The sequence below is a fragment of the Bos mutus genome, chromosome 2 (assembly GCF_027580195.1).
Source record: "Bos mutus isolate GX-2022 chromosome 2, NWIPB_WYAK_1.1, whole genome shotgun sequence".
NCBI lineage: Eukaryota > Metazoa > Chordata > Mammalia > Artiodactyla > Bovidae > Bos > Bos mutus.
The window spans coordinates 71287757-71307659 of record NC_091618.1 but is presented as its reverse complement, the minus strand read 5'-3'; the positions used below and the strand labels follow the sequence as shown (position 1 = coordinate 71307659).

Genomic DNA, 19903 nt, shown 5'->3' with positions numbered 1-19903 from the left:
GAAACAATGCCATTGCAAGTGTTCTCCAACAACCATTTTTTATTTCATTTACAAAATAACTGTAAATATAATCCTTAAGATATGAATTAGGCTGTATTTCTCTTGAGTCAGTTCAGTTCAGTTCAGTTGCTCAGTCACGTCCGAATCTTTGTGGCCCCATGAACCACAGCATGCCAGGCCTCCCTGTCCATCATCAACTCCTGGACTCCACCCAAACCCATGTCCATTGAGTTGGTGATGCCATCCAACCATCTCATCCTCTATCGTCCCCTTCTCCTCCTGCCCTTAATCTTTCCCAGCATCACGGTCTTTTCAAATGAGTCAGCTTTTCGCGTCAGGTGGCCAATGTATTGGGAGTTCCAGCTTCAGCATCAGTCCTTCCAATGAACACCCAGGACTGATCTCCTTTAGGATGGACTGGTTGGATCTCCTTGCAGTCCAAGGGAGTCTCAAGATGTTCTCCAACACCACAGTTCAAAAGCATCAATTCTTCAACGTTCAGCTTTCTTTATACTCCAATTCTCACATCCATACATGACCACTGGAAAAACCATAGCCTTGACTAGATGCATCTTTGTTGACAAAGTAATGTCTCTGCTTTTTAACATGCTGTCTAGGTTGGTCATAACTTTCCTTCCAAGGAGTAAGCGTCTTTTAATTTCATGGCTGCAGTCACCATCTGCAGTGATTTTGGAGCCCAGAAAAATAAAGTCAGCCACTGTGTCCACTGTTTCCCCATCTATTTGCCATGAAATGATGGGACCGGATGCCCATGATCTTCGTTTTCTGAATGTTGAGTTTTAAGCCAGCTTTTTCACTCTCCTCTTTCACTTTCATCAAGATGCTCTTTAGTTCTTCTTCACTTTCTGACATAATGGTGGGGTCCTCTGCATATCTGAGCTTATTGATATTTCTCCCTGCAGTCTTGATTCCAGCTTGTGCTTCTTCCAGCCCAGTGTTTCTCATGATGTACTCTTCATAGAAGTTAAATAAGCAGGGTGACCATATACAGCCTTGACGTACTCCTTTTCCTATTTGGAACCAGTCTGTTGTTCCATGTCCATTTCTAACTGTTGTTTCCTGACCTGCATACAAGTTTCTCAAGAGGAAGATCAGGTGGTCTGGTATTCCTATCTTTTTCAGAATTTTCCACAGTTTATTGTGATCCACAGAGTCAAAGGCTTTGGCATAGTCAATAAAGCAGAAATAGATTTTTTTCTGGAACTCTCTTGCTTTTTCAATGATCCAGCAGATATTGGCAATTTGATATCTGGTTCCTCTGCCTTTTCTAAAACCAGCTTGAACATCTTGAGTAATTATGTCTAATTTTTTCTAATCCAACTATTATTGGATTTTTTCTTCTCTATAAATTTTTACTACCTCTTCTCTCCAGGGCATTTAAACATCAACACTAGAGGATCAGTAGTCAAAATGGCCACAGTAATAATTAATATATACAGTTTACACTTTCACAACATCATCTCATTTGATATTCATATTAACCTTTCAAAATAGGAAGGTCAAAAAGTTCAAGTACACTTTACAGATGAAGAAACTGAGTTCTACAGAGGTGGTTGACTTACAAGTGTCATACAGTGTCAGGCCATGGTGCATTTGGTCTTTTTATTCCAAGTCCTATAGTCTTGCAGGTAGCATTAATTACATTCTCTACTAGTGGTTCTCATGTTTGGTTTGCCTTGTAATCATCTGAAGAGTTCAAAAAATTTGTGATGTCCTGGTTCCATCCCAGCGATTCTGATTTCATTGATCAAGGGTGTGGCATGAGGATTTTTTTAAATCTTCACAGACCAATTCTAACTGTTAGAGTTGATCTGAGTTGAGAACCACTGTGCTACAATTCATTATATTCAACTGTATATTTTTCCTTTCTTGTGCATCATGGTAAAGGTTCTTCCAACCAGGGTCTTGTTTTCATTAACCCATCACCAGCATTTTCCTCAAAGTAGCCAACCTGCTGGCTCATGTTTAGGAAGCATATTGAGCTTCTTGGGAAGGTAAGAGTTGAGTTAGTCACATGTGGGCAGGCGTGTGTGCTCAGTCATGTCCGACTCTTTGTGACCCCATGGACTGTAGCCCACCAGGCACCTCTGCCCATGGAATTTTCCAGGCAAGAATACTGGAGTGGGTAGCTGTTTCCTACTCCAGGGAATCTTCCCAACCTAGGGACTGAACCCGTGTCTCCTGCATTGGCACACAGATCCTTTACCACTACACCACCTGGGATGCCCTGAGTTGGCCCTTAAAAGACATTAGAATTCAGATAAATGGAAAGGTCCTTTTGTTCTATGTATACTCTGATGAGAGACAGCAAAGGATTGTGGGTATTCTGGTGAGGTACAGCAGAGTGGGTATTCTGTGAGTATTCCACCAAAGTATAGCAGAGGATTATGAGGATTCCAGTGATGATTATGGGCACTCTGGTGAGAGAAATCAGGGGATTATGGGTAAGCTTAAAGCCTTTGGAGGCCAATATTGTGGATTCACATCCTGACTGAGCCACTTACAAGCTATGTAATATTTGAAAATTTACTTAACCCCTTGGGATCTTGAGGACCTTACTCTCAGTCATATTCAGTCCAAGGATTGGTAGTGAGCTCATTGGTGAGGAGGCAATGAGGGGTCAGAAAGATGGCTGAGAATTTGGGAGACCATGAGGACATGGAACAGGTAGGTAGGTCAGTGAGTCCCTCAGGAAAATGATAGGGGCAGTTGGGCCCAGTTCAAAGACCCCCAACTAAATGGAGTGAGAACTAGTGGACATGCCTGAGGAAACAGAAGTGTTGAGGAAAACTCTGCTGGTAGGAAGGCCTTGCTGGAAATGGAAAATTATTTCATTTGCATAAATAGGAGGGACCCGTGAGCACAAAGAAAAAAGAGAAGATTCTAAATTCATCCTAATTAGTGTTGCATGTTAACTGAACTTGAGGCTTATTTTCCTTTTCAAAAATTCTAACGATTTGGTAGTTTTAGAGAATTACCAAACTAAGTCTTTGTCCTTGGCATAATGCAAGTCAGGCCCTGGAAGGGATGGTATAAACTTGTAAGCAAGAATGTGGTCAGCTGGGCCCTAAAGGCTGATCCTCAAAATGAGTTCCTCAAACTTCTCTCAGCCTAACAAATTCAAAACCTTTCACTTGGAGCTGATTTTCCAGAGTGAGCTGAACTATAATTGCTTTTGACTCTTTTATCAGAGTCTGAGATCATTGTGGACACACAAAGCCAGCTGAGTTTGATGGGCTGAGAGGCTGAGAAAACTGGGCAGCTTTACCAGGTAGCAAGAGCTACAGCCACAGTGCTTCTGGGCAAGTGTCTTTAGTAATGGGAAAAGTCAGTAAAGGGGTAACTTGGTATCTTGGAAACCCAGGGCTGCTTGGAAGGGGTTGGACCATCTTGGGCAGCCAAGAACATAGGCCATTTTTTTACCAACTGTTCATTGTGATGTTGCTGTGTATAGGGTAGCCAGCCTTTTTAATTCATGATTTTCTAAGGAATCAGTTGTGGTGTGACACATGAAAGTCAGTAAGTGTATAGAGATGATCAGGATATTTAGCAAGTCTAAGGTGCTCAGAAAGAGGAAAGTTTCCTCCAATATCCAGCTACATCATTTTGCACATGAGGAAACAATGTCACTGATAACCAGGGGCTTTACTAAGGCACCACTGCCCATGAGTGGCACAGCTGGGATGAGAAATCAGCTCCTCCCTCCCTATGGCAATATAAAATGGCTTAGTACTGAGGTGACCATCTATGGGATGCAGGAGTAAGTTTGGAGACCTCTGGCCTTTGTCTCAGGCACCAAAACATGTCTGGTTCATTACTTTTTAAATTACAGGTTTTGCATGAAGAAAATGCTTACTCTTAAGTTTTTGATTCACATTTATATTAATATTACTTTTGTGTGTATGTGTGTGAGTGTGTGTATTCTGATTTTTCTGATTGTCTCTTAGAATCATGCTTATTTCTTGCTAATTTATCTGAATTGCCTTCCCTCTCTTACCAAGATGAATCATCTGGCAGGGTTACAGGTATCTTCACCAAGTAGCTCTTTGTCTGTGTACACCCACTGTGGCTGTGAGCAGCTTGTCAGGATGTACATCCCACTCAGTGACAAAGAAGCACCTCAAGTGATAGCTTTCTGCTGCTTTCAGGGGTTAGGGATAAAAATAAGAGTTTTAATGTCAAAAAGCATACCAGGACAATATTGCTAGCAAAATTTCTTCTGTAAAATCCTCAAACAATTGGGCCCTATGCTGTGCCTTGGGTTTTGCCTGACTACAGAGAGCAGGTATTATGTAAATTTTATTAGAAAAAAATGTAATATTCTTGCTTTATCTTAAAGTTCCATTTAGGTGCAAATAAGTGAAGCTACTCTCTGTTCTGACATGAGCCCCCAAGAGAATTAACTAGATAATTCATCTCTGACTTTCAAAAGTACAACTAATGCACCTCATTAGAGCTTTTCTTTTAGGTAACTCCAGGAAAGAGGAAGCAGGGAGGAACTGAGTATCTTGATTAGGAGTGTGTGAGTCTCCAGAAACTCCCAGGGCACTTTAGGATAAATAGTTACATGGCATAAAATATGGGCTTCTGGGTGAGATCCTTGTGGTGCACTGTCCCTTAAAGGATAAACAAGCAAAATCTTATTTTCTTGGAGTGGAAATCAATATAATGGTGCTTTACCTATTTTGCAAATATTCCATCAGTCCGTTGCTTCTTGTTTCTATTAGCAAAATACTGGCTTAAAATAGTTTTCTGTTGAAAGTACTTAAGAATATTTAGGTAGTTCAGCATTAAGCTTGAGCACAGTGTCATCAGAAGTAAATTGGGGTGATGTCATTCCTTATTCACCCACTCAGTTCTCTTGCCTGGAAAATCCCATGGACGGAGGAGACTGGTAGGCTGCAGTCCATGGGGTCGCTAAGAGTTGGACACAACTGAGTGACTTCACTTTCACTTCACTTTCAAGCATTGGAGAAGTCAATGGCAACCCACTCCAGTACTCTTGCCTGGAGAATCCCATGGGCGGAGGAGCCTGGTGGGCTGCAGTCCATGGGGTCGCTAAGAGTTGGACACGACTGAGCAACTTCACTTTCACTTTTCACTTTCATGCATTGGAGAAGGAAATGGCAACCCACTCCAGTGTTCTTGCCTGGAGAATCCCAGGGATGGGGGAGCCTGGTGGGCTGCCATCTATGGGGTCGCACGGATTCAGACATGATTGAAGCAACTTAGAAGAAGTAGCAGCAGCATTCCTTATTCAACATCATCACGCCAACAACATTGGACAAAATTGAATGCCTTTTGTATGATGATGGGGATGTGGTTTATAAAACATTCCAACCCCCAAGAGTCTTACATTGTAACTGGGACCTAGTGAACTGCATATAACATCTATTTATTGAATTTGAAATGATAAGTTTTCTTCTCCATGTTGTTCAGTCGCTAAGTCATGTCTGACTCTGCAACCCCATGGGCTACAGCACCCCAGGCTCTCCTGTCCTTCATTATCTCCTGGAGTTTGCTCAAACTCATGTCCATTGAGTTGGTGATGCCATCCAACAGTCTCACCCTCTGTCGTCCCCTTCTCCTCCTGCCCCCAATCCCTCCCAGCATCAGAGTCTTTTCCAATGAGTCAGCTCTTTGCATCAGGTGGCCTAAGTATCAGCTGGATGCTGAGCTCCAGCTTCAGCATCAGTCCTTCCAATAAATATTCAGGGTTGATTTCCTTTAGGATTGACTGCTTTGGTCTCCTTGCTGTCCAAGGGACTCTCAAGACATTTCTCCAGCACTACATTTATTTTTTTTTCAGGTTGTCCTATGTGAATTCCAAATTTTTTTAATTTATTTATTTTAATTGGAGGCTAATTACTTTACAGTATTGTAGTGAGTTTTGCCATACATTGACATGAATCAGTCATGGGTGTACATGTGTTCCCCATCCTGAACCTCCCTCCCACCTCCCTCCCCATCCCATCCCTCAGGGTCATCCCAGTGCACCAGCCCTGAGCACCCTGTCTCATGCATTGAACCTGGACTGGCAATCTATTTCACATACATGATTCAATGCTATTCTCTCAAATAATCCCACCCTCACCTTCTCCCACAGAGTCCAAAAGTCTGTTCTTTACATCTGTGTCTCTTTTGATGGCTCGCATATAGGATCATCGTTACCATCTTTCTAAATTCCATATATATGTGTTAATATACTGTATTGATGTTTTTTCTTTCTGACTTACTTCACTCTGTATAATAGGCTCCAGTTTCATCCACCTGATTAGAACTGATTCAAATGCATTCTTTTTAATAGCTGAGGAATACTCCATTGTGTATATGTACCACAGCTTTCTTATCCATTCATCTGCCGATGGACATCTAGGTTGCTTCCATGTCCTTGCTATTGTAAACAGTCCAGCACTACATTTTGAAAGCATTGATTCTTTGGTGCTCAGCCTTCTTTATGGTCCATCTCTCACATTTGTACATGACTGCTGGAAAAACTATAGCTTTGACTATGTGCACCTTTGTCAGCAAAGTGATGTCTTTGCTTTGAACTATTATTTATAATAATAATATTGTATTTGAACACTTAATTGTTTCTTAGGAGAGACTTGTCAGTTCAGTTCAGTTTAACAAACTCAGATGATATATAAATATGGACCTGGCAATAATTGTCAAAATAAGAATACATATAGTATTGATCATATTTTCTGAAACAAAAATTTGGATATGTTGGTTTTCTGACACTATATATTTATGGGAACAGTGAGATAGAAATATTTTTTAATTGCTTAAATTTTCTTTAAAATTCTGTCTGGGAACTGCAAACATATGACTGTTGAGATGTATATAAAGACATCAGTAATATAGGCACCCACCCACCACTAACTAGTTAGTGAGTGAGTGAAGTTGCTCAGTCATGTCCGACTCTTCTCGACCCTGTGGAATGTAGCCCACCAGGCTCCTCTGTCCATGGGATTCTTCAGGCAGGAATACTGGAGTGGGTTGCCATTTCCTTCTCCAGGGGATCTTCCCAACCCAGGGATCAAACCCAGGTCTCCCACATTGCAGGCAGACACTTTAACCTCTGAGCCACCAGGGAAGCCCACTAACTAGTTAAGGACTGAATAATTTGTTCGTTTTGGGATGGCCTTTGCTGAGCCCAAGCTCTTTCCTCTGGTGGCTATCTGGCTCTCTTGTTCCATGAATTCTCTCTGAAAGCTAGGAAGATGGGAGAAAGGGAGCAGAAGAGGAAAAAGAGATAGATTTTGAATGCAAATTTTGATGTTAACTTATGAATTATATTTAGTGATGTCCAAGCATTTAAGTGTAGCCACTGACTACTGAAATTCTCCACCTGCATAACATTCTTAGCATTTTTGATTTCCTTCTGCTTGAGTTACACTCAGACAACTATTTATGGGCTACAAGGACATCATTTCTGTTGCTTTTTTTTTTTTAGATTTCTTACCACCTGAAGCATGCCTATAATGAAAATTACAGCTCACTTTTTCACATCATCCTATTCCACAGTAGAGTTTTCCTTTAAAGTGTTTTTGGAATTGAACTTTTTTTAAAAGGAAATAAATGTTGCTGATAGATGGAACAGGCAATAAAAGCATCATCTGAAAATTTATTAGTGTACCTTCACAGAGTTGTTCAATATGGAAGACAGTTGGCAGTATTGAGGAGTGTTTTGAGTGAAGAATAATGTGGAGTAGATATGAATTGATATGCCAATGGTCGTGGTTCATATTAGAGACATAAAGAAAATACTTTGTTCTCTTATCCATCATGCACATTTAATCTTGGGGATTTTACTGTGTGCTGAGTTCACTTTGTAAGTCAAATCCAGGGATGAAAAAGAAGAGTTTTATATGTTTTGCCTGACAGTACTAATGTTAAACTGTGAACAAATTGGATGTTCTTTTAAAACCCTGTGATTTATCTGACGTTATGTTTCCCCCGTAAAATTTAGTATGCTAGTCCTGAACAAAAGCTGCTAGCAATCCCTGGGAATGTTGTTATGGTGTTTGCCCAAGTGCTAGCTAAAGTGGCGATATATTCTGTGCACCCTCCCCACAACCAGACAACAAATGAGTAAGTAAATCAGAGGCTGAAGCCACTGGGGCTCAATGGGGCAGCTGTCAGCTAGATGACTGGCCTCTACATTTTCATTTTTCTTATAGTAGGTAAATGTTTCTGTTTTGAAGTAATTGAATCATTATTAACTATGGAAATGGTTGTGGTTTGTTAAATCTACCGTGCTGATAGTCATCTGAGGCCAGATCCAACATCTCTGATAAAATCACCTGCTCCCTAGATAAATGACCAGGGAACCTTGGAAAGACGTGGTCTCGCAGCATGGCCCACAGTTGGATAACGATCACAGATTCTCAGATAGAATTAGCAGTAGGGATAGATCTATAGGTACATGGGAAAGTCCAAAAGAAGTAACTGGGCCTGTAGAAAGAGCATGGCATTTGAAATTGCACTGTAATTAAATTCTGGCTCTGCCACTAAATATTAACAGGACTCTGTAACCTATTGGCCTTCCCTAGCAGCTCAGATGGTAATGGATCTACCTACAGTGCAGGAGAACTGAGTTCAGTTCCTGAATTAGGAAGATCCCCTGGAGAGGGGCTTGGCAAGCCACTCCAGTATTCTTGCCTAGAGAGATAGAGGAGCCTTGGGGCTACAGTCCATGGGGTCACAAAGAGTTGAACACAACTGAGCGACTAACAGTTATACTTTTGTAACCTAATGGAACCTGTTTTCTTATCTATAAAGGGATCCCAGGCTGTTTGTCTTATGTCCCATGGCAGTGAGTATGTTAAATGATATGCATGAGGTGATTTGGCTTAACTCTGAAGTGTTCTACAAATACTAGATGCTATTTATGTCTTTTGTGTTCTGGAAAGGGCTTAATGTTTTATGCTGATACCACCCAAGTCTCTTCCTTATGTGATCAGTCTTAAATCATGTATTTTTATATTTTTACTATGAATTAGTAGGCAGATATTTAACACATGGCTGGATATCCAAAATGAAAAACATGTTCCAGCTTCCTTGACTGACTGTCTTTCCAGAGTTAGATAGTTAACTCTTCATATCCCCATGGTTTCATTTTGCCATCTTCAAGTTAGAACACTGTGTGTATTTGAGGTGGGTCTTTTCCCTTCCCTTCCTCTTCCTCTCTTCACTCTCTCCCTCCCTTCTTCCTTCCTTCCTTTTCATGGTAGGAGCTAAGGACAATCTCCTTTAGAAAAATAATGAATGACCTGGAATACAGTATAACTATTATTACCACATATGCAGAGTTTCTGTATATTGGCTTTGTGTTGACCATCAGAATTAAAAATAATAAAAATAGAGAGATGAGTGATTTCAAAAAAAATACTTGCAACCATAAGATACTTGAAATTATTCCTCCTCTAAGCAAAGGCTCTTTTCACATACAGGACTCATGTTGGGCATGATTTCCTGTGAGTGTTACAAGTATCTTTCACTAAATTCTCCCTTAATATTGCTTACCAGGTCTTTCCTTTCTTACAGACAGAGAATGAAACATGCTAAATGCAAAAAAAGAAAAAAATGCAAAGATTAGATTAGGTGATGTCTATCCTAGGGCCCAAGAGAAGTATACAGAAAAAAAAAAAAAAAAAGTGTGGGGGAGGTTTTTACCCAAGGAAGACAGACACACACTCTGGAAAGAAGCAAACAGATTTCATTACCTAGGCAGATCTAACCTTAATGGCATTCTGTATTAACATTCCTGAACTTCAGTAGTATTTAAATACTTATTCTTCTAAATTGAGTTTTTACAGATGATCAAAATCGTAGACATTTAAAGCTAGGAGGGACCTTTGAGACAGTCTATTTCTGTATATTCTATTCACAGATGAGGAAATTAAGGGACAGAGAAGTTATGTGACTTGACTAAAATCACACAGCTGGTTAGTGGCAGAGTTAGGACTGGAATGCAAATTTTTTATTTCTATTTGTTCTAAAACTAAAATGGGTCTCTTCCCACTCTGGATTAGAATAGATCACAGTGAGATGGAATTTGATGGCCCTCAAGAAACAGAGGAGACTGACGCTCCCTTTATCCTATCAAATGGAATACCAAGTTTTGTCCACATGTGGCATACACTGCCTTTCCCCTTTGCCCAAATTTATGATCTTTGATGATCCTCGCAGTCCTGGGCTCAGACCTAATGTCACTCCCCCAGTTGATGGGCTGGAAGGCAGCAGTGCCACCATGTTAAGGCCAAGCTTGTACACCAGGCAATTCTGCAACATTCTTATAATTATTCTGTTTATTCTGTAGAATAATTATAAGAATTAAATCAAATGGGCAACCTCAAAAGCTCATCTAAAGTAAAAAGGATTTATCTTATATATTGAAGCATCTTTGTCCAGAGGCTCTTAAATTTGGACGTAGATTAGTATTACCTGAGGTGCTTTCTAAAATTACAGATCCCTGGCCTCACTCCTAGATATTGTAATCCACTGGGGCCAAAGTTGGCCAAGGTATCTGCGTTTTAAAGAAGCCACACTTTGCTCCCCACACCCATTGATCAATGACTGACTGATGCCAGCCAACAACAGTGACCTAAGGAAATTTTAGTATTTGTCATTCTTGGAGTAACTGCATATTAAAGAATCAAAATCATAAGATAATTACAGACTATGAGGTCTCATTTTATGAAATTGTCACTTTAATCATGGGTCAGTCTACTCCTGTTTAGACTATTGCAGTAGCATCTTATTTTCCCCATGTCTATGTTAACCTCACTCCAATCCATCCTCCACACTTTACCAGGGATCTATTTTAGAAAACAGATCCTGCCTTGTCAACTTCCCCCACCGTGTATCATGTGTGTGCATGTGCACACACACACACGTGCATGAAAACAGCCCATGGCTTCTTATTGCCCTTGGAGTAATGGCAACGTTCCTTGGCCTGTGGCAAGGTCTCATTAGTCCACTGAGCTTCACTTTCCTCCCCAGTTACACATACCTCCTTTCAGACTTTTTAAAAATTGCTCTCTCCCTCCCCAACCTCATGGGCATTTCCTGGTTAACTGCCATGGTGGTAAACATGAGCATTGGCTTTCCTAACCTCTCTGGCATCCCTCTAGTAATGATTTTTCAGAGCTCCTGGAATCTCTTCTTCCCAGCACACATCACAGTGTTATTTTATATTTGCTGGTGACATTTTGATTACTGTCTCCTTCTACAAGACTCTAAGCTTCATGAACACAGGCTCCACATGTGTTTTTATTCACCTTTCTACCTCTGGCATCTTCCATAGTGCCTGGCATACAAAAGGTACTCAGTACATATGTATTGGATGGATGGATTAATTAATTAGTTATAAAGTAAGATGACTTCATGAAACCTTGCCTGAATCCCATTGTGCTGGGCTAGGGGAAGCTGGTGACCAAAAGATGAATAGGACATAATTTGGAAGCAGGGTCTTATGATCACTTTCCTCAATGATGTTTTTGGATAGTAGCTGGCCATCTGTAAGGGGCTGGCTTGCCTGCTCTTTGAACTAACTGAGCCCCCCGGACTGTCATCTATCTGAGCTGAGCTGATGCACCTGAGAGCTTTGTGTTGATCGATATTATTTTACATAGGTCTGATGATGCTGACTACGTGAGAACAAAAGATAAGGGCTCCCCCACAGGTGAATCATTGCCCTGGTAACCGCTTAAAGAAACTTATAGCTCCAAGGATTGCTTTATGTACCTTCAAGCCAGTGTTTGATTTAAACCCTTGGATACTAACTGAACTTCTAAATCTTTAACTTCCTGCATACCCGCTGGTATTTGTTGAGAGCAACAAGCTTATGGTCTCAACCATATATGAAATATGTGGGGAGTGAAAGTGTTTTGTGGTGGCCTCACTTTTATAGAATTCACTGCTGATTAAAGTCCATAAAGGACTGAAACATGAAAACAGGTCACCTCTGGAATCAACTTATTCTCTTCACAGTTCACCATTCTCAGGAGTGGACTTGGCTCATTTGTATTGTTTCCCTGTTAGAGGTTTATATGAAGAATATATTTTATTTAAAATATGTTTCTGACCTCTGTCCTGCTCTCTTTTTACCAGGTAAATCACAGGAGATTAATTATTAATAGAAAAGAGACTAATATTTCTGGTTGAAATGGGTTATTTATGTGTGTATAGAATTCGTATACTTAATTTTTTAAAATATGGTCATGCTTTTTAAGCATAGTATAAATCCAACAGCTGTCCTGTCTGAAATCGACAGTAGTCATCTGTCAGTGGGCTTTAGCCGTCCAACTCTCCCACAACTCTCCCTTCTCCTTGTTTCTCTCCACCTATTTTCCTCTGTTGCTCATCTGTTTACTTAATATGTCCTTTCCATTTGTCTTCCTCCTCAATATTACATTATACTCCAACACTCTCATTGGTATGTGCTTAAAGAGACAAGAGTAAAGAAAAGGATAGGATGGATAACTCTATAGCGCTTACTGGATTGATTTTGGGGCATTTTATTAATAGAATTGAAACACAATAAAATGTGCGTTTAAGCCTGAGAAATGTACAAATGTGGCTTTCTTTCCTGGTGGGGTCATATAAAGCAGTCACAAATCTCCTCTCTGCTTGTAGAGGACATTGACGACGCTCTGCCCATACCCCAAAGTCATCCAGAGTGCTCCCGAGATCTCTAGCTATCAGTGTGTGTGTTGAAGAGCGCTTTTATGTGAGAAGTATTTTTAAAAACCTTACTGCCTGTGGCAGCCTGGAGACTGACACCCCAGGAGCCGCCCCCAATTACTGATTCTTTGGAGGTTGGTGCATGAATGTCCCAACTCCCTTGCAGTTGGTAAAGAGTCTGCCTATAATGCAGGAGGCCTGGGTTTGATTCCTAGGTTGAGAAGATCCCCTGGAGAAGGAAATGGCAACCCACTCTAGTATTATTGCCTGGAGAATCCCATGGACAGAGGAATCCGGCAGGTGACTGTCTGTGGGGTCACAAGAGTCAGACGTGACTGAACACACACACACATACACCCTTAGCCCTAGGGTGGGATGATTCTGAGCTCTGTGTTTTATTCCATTTCCCTGAGTTTCCATGGATTTAACTTCAGTTGGTTAGTAATATGCCCCCAGTGGCTCCCTTGCTTAAGTCACTTCCAAACTGATGTTTTTTGCATGTCTCAAATGGACTACATGCGTTTAAATCCTTGTTCTTTAAGAACTCAGGCTAGACACTAACTAAGGACTTAGCAGTACTAACTGGGAGATTACGCTGTGACATGATATTTTGCAGGGAACTACATTAAAAAAAAACATTGACTTTTCCTTCAGAGCCCTTCGAAATGCTCTGCCTTCTCTGCTTGGGAGATCTCTTCCTATCTTCATACCACCTTTGCTAGCATCTCTTTAGTTCCACCTGTTCTCTTTATTTCTTCAAACAACTCAATTTTCTGCATCTTGAAATCAAGGTTTTCACTTGTCTCTTCAATGCTCTTTGGCTGTAGTTCTTTATATTTCCTTTCCTTCCCTGCCACTCTTTCAAATAAGTATCTGAGAAAATTGCTGCTATTTTCTCTTTTCACTTTTTGCATACCACTGACAATTTGGTTACCATCATCGCACTTGAGTCAAATAGCTCTCAAGTTCCCACTAACAGCCTTCTTATTACAAAACGTAGAGGTCCTTTTTGTGTCCTCTTGTCATTCTTGTCATTTCTGTTAGCTTTGAGCATATTAATAACTTTTCCTCCCTGAAAGTTGTGTCTTGAATAATTGAATTCTTAGAACCTTTATATTGCAAGGGACATTTAGTCCATCCATTTCACTTTGTATCTGGGGGAAACTGAGGAATTGAAAAGATTGAATGTTTTGCCTGGCAAGGGGCACAATTGTAAAACCAGGATTTTAAATCCAGGGCGTCTGGCCTACCATCCAGTATGAGAACTGGTTTTGGTGAGTTCCCATCCAATACTTTCAGAGCATTCCTAATTTTTATTCCTTCTTGTAGAAAACCCTCCCAGCTGGTCTCCTGGCTCCTTCCTTCCACAGCCCATTGTCCATTGTAGCAGTTAAGATGCCATTTCTAAAATGTAAACCAGAACTTATCACTCCCCTACTTAGCCTCCAGTTCCTCTTTACTGCACTTAAAATAGAACCAAACCCCCTTTCCATGCCTTGAAAGACTGCCATGTTCTCTCTAATCTCATTCTGTGCTGTTCTTTACTCTTAAGAGTTCCTATGCTCCATCACATAGACTCTCCCTCAACTGGTCAGCAAGACAAGCTTAGCCCTGCCACTGGGTACTTGCTTTGCTGTTTCTTCTACCTGAAGTGTTTCTCTCCCAGACCATTGTCCAGCTGCTTGCTTCCCATCATTTGGTCTCAGCTTAAATGACCACCTCCTCAGACATACCTTACACTGATGACACCGTATCTCATATTGTCCCTAAACATACCACTGGCTGCAGTTATAGAGCTTACTGATTTGACTTGGAGTTGATTGTGTTTCCCACACGTAGGATACAAATTCATAGAGTATAGAAACTTTGTCTTGTTTGCCATACCTCTAGTACTAGACTATCAAATGTCCAATACTTTGTGTTTAAGAAACATTTATAGGATAAATAAATGAATTAATGAATGATATCTGAATTTTTCTTTCCCATTTCCAGTAACCCTTTTCTTTTACTCTCCGGTTCTATTACCTGCCTCTCAGTTTTTCTTGCAAGATAATCAAACCGGTTTCCTCATGAACCAATAAGGACAAAATGCATTCCTGACTGGGGGCCTTTGTTCCAATGTTCCCTTTAACCAGAACTCCCATCCTATGCCTCTCTACCTATTCAAGTGGTATCACTCCACCAAAGCATAAGTCATTTCCATTTCCACAAAATCACTCCTCCCAGTCATCATTGATCACCCTTTCTTCAATTATGTAAAGTGACCCTTGAATTTTATGTAACCTAAATACTCATATATAATCTATACTATCCTGAATTGTGTCCAGTTTGTTCATATAATAATATTTAGGCACTGTGCCTAGACACTTTAATGTGAGTGTATGCATACATATAGCCAGTCCTCATTATTTTTGGACTTTCTGAATTCACTTACTACCGAAAATTTATTTGCAACCCCAAAATGAAAGCCTGCTGTGCTTTCATGGTTATTCATGGACATTTGCAGAGGGGTGAAAGCTTTAAGTTATTCAATACCGTATTATCCCAGCTTAGGTCAACCAAAGCAATGTCCTGCCTTCTTTTTTCAGCTCTCCCACTGGAAATGTGTCCTTTAACACTCTGTTTAGTGCCACTTTTTTATATTTTTTTGTGAGTGGTCTCACTGTTGAAAATAGTCCCCAAACATGGTGTGAACTGCTATCTAATTTTCCGAAGTGCAAGAAGGCTGTGATGTGCCTCCTGGAGAAAATGGCTATTAGATAAGCTTTGTTTAAGCATGAGTTATAGTGCCTTTTGTGGTTAGTTCAGTGCTAATTAATCAACAATATATATTAAACAAGATGTCTTTAAATAGAAACACTCATAAAACAAGATTACGTATTGATTAGTGATGAAACTGTTGCAACCAAAGGCCTCCAGAAACCTAACCCTATATCTCCCCTAGGAGCAATGATTCAGTATTTGTTAATTCAGTGAACACAACTATCATGAATAATGAGAATTGACTGTAGATGTGTGCATGTTATGTGTGAGGCTGTTAACCTCATTTAAGCATTTAGGAGACAAAGACACCAAGAGTTATTGAAATTAAGTAGTTTGCCCAATATTATTTGCAAAGCTGATAAATGGTAGATGTGGAATCTGGCTGCCATATCCCAAAGTCTTTTGGCTTTCAGTTTATACCAATGACTTTTCTTTGTTTGTTTTAATTAGATAGAATAATTCTATTTAATTAAGTAGAATCCTAATTACTTCTGTGCATATACACACACATAGAAATAGTGGTAGATGATATATTTTTTTAAAGCTTGCTTTGTAATCCCAATTTAGCATTTAAGTATAGTGCTCTCGAATCTTAAAAGAGAAATAGAAGGACCTCTTTATTTCTTTTTTTTTTTTTACTTTACAATATTGTATTTATAAATTGAGTTGTAACTGCAGATTTCAAGTCATCATGGAAATAAAGGTCTGATGAGTGAACAAACCTTAAAGAATCAAAGCTATAAAAATACAGTCCTGGATGTTTGTCTTGGCTTGGGGATCTGCACTTTAAACTTGTTGAGCTTGTATCTGAACCGAACTAACTCCAGCTACAAAAGTGGACACACCTGTACATTGTATGTGGATACACCCAGGCCGGATTTTATAAAGAGCTATCACCTGCTTAGTCAATTGCACATTTATATAAAGAAATGGAAATTATATCTTGAAATCTGTTAGGAAACAGATTAACATGGGTTAAGTTTCTATATAGTCTCCAATGTTTTATGTATTTATACATGCAAGTATACTTATACATGTGTACATATACATCGAATTTTTTCCTTCATATTTTATTTTCAAAAAAGAAGTTAAATAATTTCAGAACACGCAAAACACTTTTATGAACACAGTTAAAAAACCTGTTTGTTTGTTTTTTTTCCTGCTTATGCTGTTCTTTTCCCAGTGGGTTTTTTAAGAATCCTATCTCTTAATACTTTTATATTTGCAAATGATATCAGTCTAGTGCTGAATATAAAGAAACCTCTCACCAATGAAATCCAGTTTAGCCCACATGGTTGGCAACCAGCTGTATCAATACAAAGGTTTCTACAGCATTCTGGTTAGAGTTAAAAAGCGTGATGGAATGATGACACCAGATTCTGTAGCACAGTGTCTTGATGTATGTATAAAAGTGGATGAGATATCTTTTTTCCATATGATATGCTCTTGACATTTATTTTTACCTTGAAAGCAAGAGCCAGTCATGAGGCTGAAATTAATACTTCCCAACTTCCAAAAAGCTGCAAGTGACAGGGTTGAGTAAGGAGCCACCAACAAACAGGGAGGCCAGGCAAGATAACATTTTATGTCTGCCTCAAGGCTATACTACAGATCCCGAAGTAGTTTCTAGAAAGGGGGCTCTATGTAGGGCCCTTAAGAGCCATGTCATTATTGAGCAGAAGGAACTAAGTGGTTTCAGCATAGAATTCTGAGATCTTTACCATTTAGATATTTTGTCATATTTTCTTTTACCTTATACTGGTTGCACGTCCAGTGACTTTGATGATCTTCTTTTGCGGAACTAAGCTATTCACAGGTATCAAGACTGACTGACTTTCCCGCAGTTTAGAGCAGAGCTGACTTTCATGGTGCAGATCTGAGTGAATTAACCACATGACTTCACCTACAACTTTGTGGGCTCAGTCACTTCTCCAGCAGGGCAGAGGACATGTGCATTCAGTGGTGGTAACCCAATGACTTGACCTGCCAAAATTCATTAAAGTTATCTCTTGTGTTTATAGTATTAAGCACCACTAATACAAGCACCACTCAGAATTTGTTTAGCAAAATTTTCTCTACCTCAGCCCTGGAAAGAAAGCAAAAAGAGTGGGAAGGTTCCAGACTTTTCAGCCTTAAACTCTTTCTTATTTTTCAGTGAAGATTACTAAAAACAACAATTCTTTCTTGCTTCAGGAAAAACTGTCAGAAGAAGAGCGAAAACACAAGGCAGCTTTGGAAGGCCGTCGCATGGCGCTAGATGAGGACTCGAGGAGTGAAGGGAGCAGTGCAGATGAGGGGAAAGGCAAGACCAAATGGCTGTTAGAAAGATTGAAAGCTCTAGAGGTAAGAAATGGAACCATTTTCTACACGTTTAAAGAAAAATAACCGCATTCTACTTCTTTTATTGGCACTGCTTTTGAGAATGGATAAATCTCCCTTTCTTAGTTCTCCCAGACTAATAGGATCTAGTAGCTGCCATTGCGATGCCTTTGTCAATGATGAGTATAACGTTAACATTTGTTTCACTGAATGAGTCCTAACCTAGTAACTATGACTGTCTTGCCTTGAAAAGAGTACATAAGACAAGAATTCATCTTAAATTCGGTATGGCCCTCAAACTAGATCAGTTTCCCTAAAATTGCAAGTTCCTTGAAGGAAGGCTGAGTGATATTCTTGCTTTATTTTCCCAATACCTAATGATTGAATAAATGAATGAATAAACAAACTATTGAATACTGTGTAAGGACAATTATAAGAAAAATAATGTTAAGCAGTAGAGCTATTTCTTCAAAAAACAGAAAAAGCTTATGCTGAAGTTCAACATATAAAACATAAATAAATAGAGGTGAAGTTGCACTAAGGGTACTTTAAGGAGGGTTTTTGACCGCTGTAGTCCTTCAAAACAGTTCCACACCTCTGGTCTGTTACTTAGTGGCATTTGACATCATTTCAGCTATTAATTCCTGAATGTTTATAGCAGCCCTCAAAGAGCATTTTAGTTATTAGTTCACATGCTGAAAGATCCAGCAAAGATGCCTTGTTCTGTGAGTTGACTTACCTCCTTTCAATAAATGTTTTGTTTGCATATAATACTGGAACGTAATTATTTTTAAGCAAGGACTATGGTAAGGCCACCTCTTCTTAAACTAGGCACAATGGGGCCTCAGCCAATATCTAAAAATGTAGCTCCAGTGTTCTTGCCTGGAGAATTCTATGGACAGAGAAGCCTGGTGGGTTACAGTCCATGGGGTCGCAAAGAGTTGGACACGGCTGAGCAACTTTCACTTTCACCACAGGGTCTACAGAATCCTGAAACTTCCTGCGGTAATATAAAGAAACATGACCTTGGAAGATCTTCTTTTCTTTTACTGACTTCTGCAGTTCTGTCCCTAATCCTAACTTACCGTGTTGTCTCTAGATGCATGCCATTTTTACTTTAATTTCCTCAGCAATAGTAAAGTGAAAGGAATAAGATTATGGACTTTGGAGACAGATTCCCACAGATTGGTTTGAATTTCAGTTTTATTATTTTCTAGTTTTGAATCCTTGGGCAAATCAATTAGACTCTATGCCTCTGTTGCCTCAACTGCAAAACTGGGGAAAACAGTAACTTACCTTACAGGGAAGTAATGAGGGCTGAGTGAGTTAATATTTGTACAACAGTGCCTGGCCTATGGTCTTTTCTATCCTCCTACTCCAAGGCACCTACCTTTCCTTACATGATTTTTCTCCTCTTTATCTAAGTACAATCATTAATACAAGAACTATGAATGAAAAACTTCAGCTGTTCCACGCCAGAGTGACTGAAGGTTTAGTGTGTGAGGTCACATATGGGGCAGAAGAGACGTCAACTTAGGGACCCTCTGGCAGTTCCTTTTGAGCAAAGGGCCAATATTCACCTGTTTCCCGAAAGGTTCTCATTTGTCATTTTCAAGATAATCACTGTGAAAGGTAGAAAGGCCTTCTCAAGGGAAACTGAGGCTGTTATCTGAGAGTTTTGAGAACTCAGATTTGTCTTGATGTTGAATTAACTGGATTTAATTGTAGAAATGAATTGATATTACAATTTACCTAGAACCACATACTTAAATTGTTAGTCTTATTGATGATCACAGTCAGAATTGCTTTTAGTTCATCTAATTGTCACTGAGACAACTTTTGAAGGATATTTTATTTAATCAAGCTAAGAGGTTTCTAAAAAATATCTTTGGCAGCAAATGTTTTTTAAACCCTCACTGAGTAAGAGAGAACAGTTTTTTGTTTTCTTTTTTCTTTCACAGAGATCTTTACACTTCAGGCAACAACTCTTGCCTCCAGGATCAGTTGGATGCAATAGATGATATCTCTAAGTGCCATTAAGCCCTGCAATTTTAATTAAAAAAATATTTTATTTCCTAAATTAATGTTCTCTAGTCACAATGTCATG

The 19903-nt window shown here is 39.6% G+C and overlaps 1 protein-coding gene across 1 annotated transcript in view; it reads left to right on the top strand.

Moving 5' to 3' along the window:
• The window catches only part of NCKAP5 (NCK associated protein 5), a 1094443-nt gene that overhangs the window by 748525 nt on the left and 326015 nt on the right, over positions 1–19903 (top strand). Inside the window, 1 exon segment of the mRNA XM_070389536.1 lies at positions 17671–17820. Coding sequence (XP_070245637.1) covers positions 17671–17820 — 150 coding nt within the window.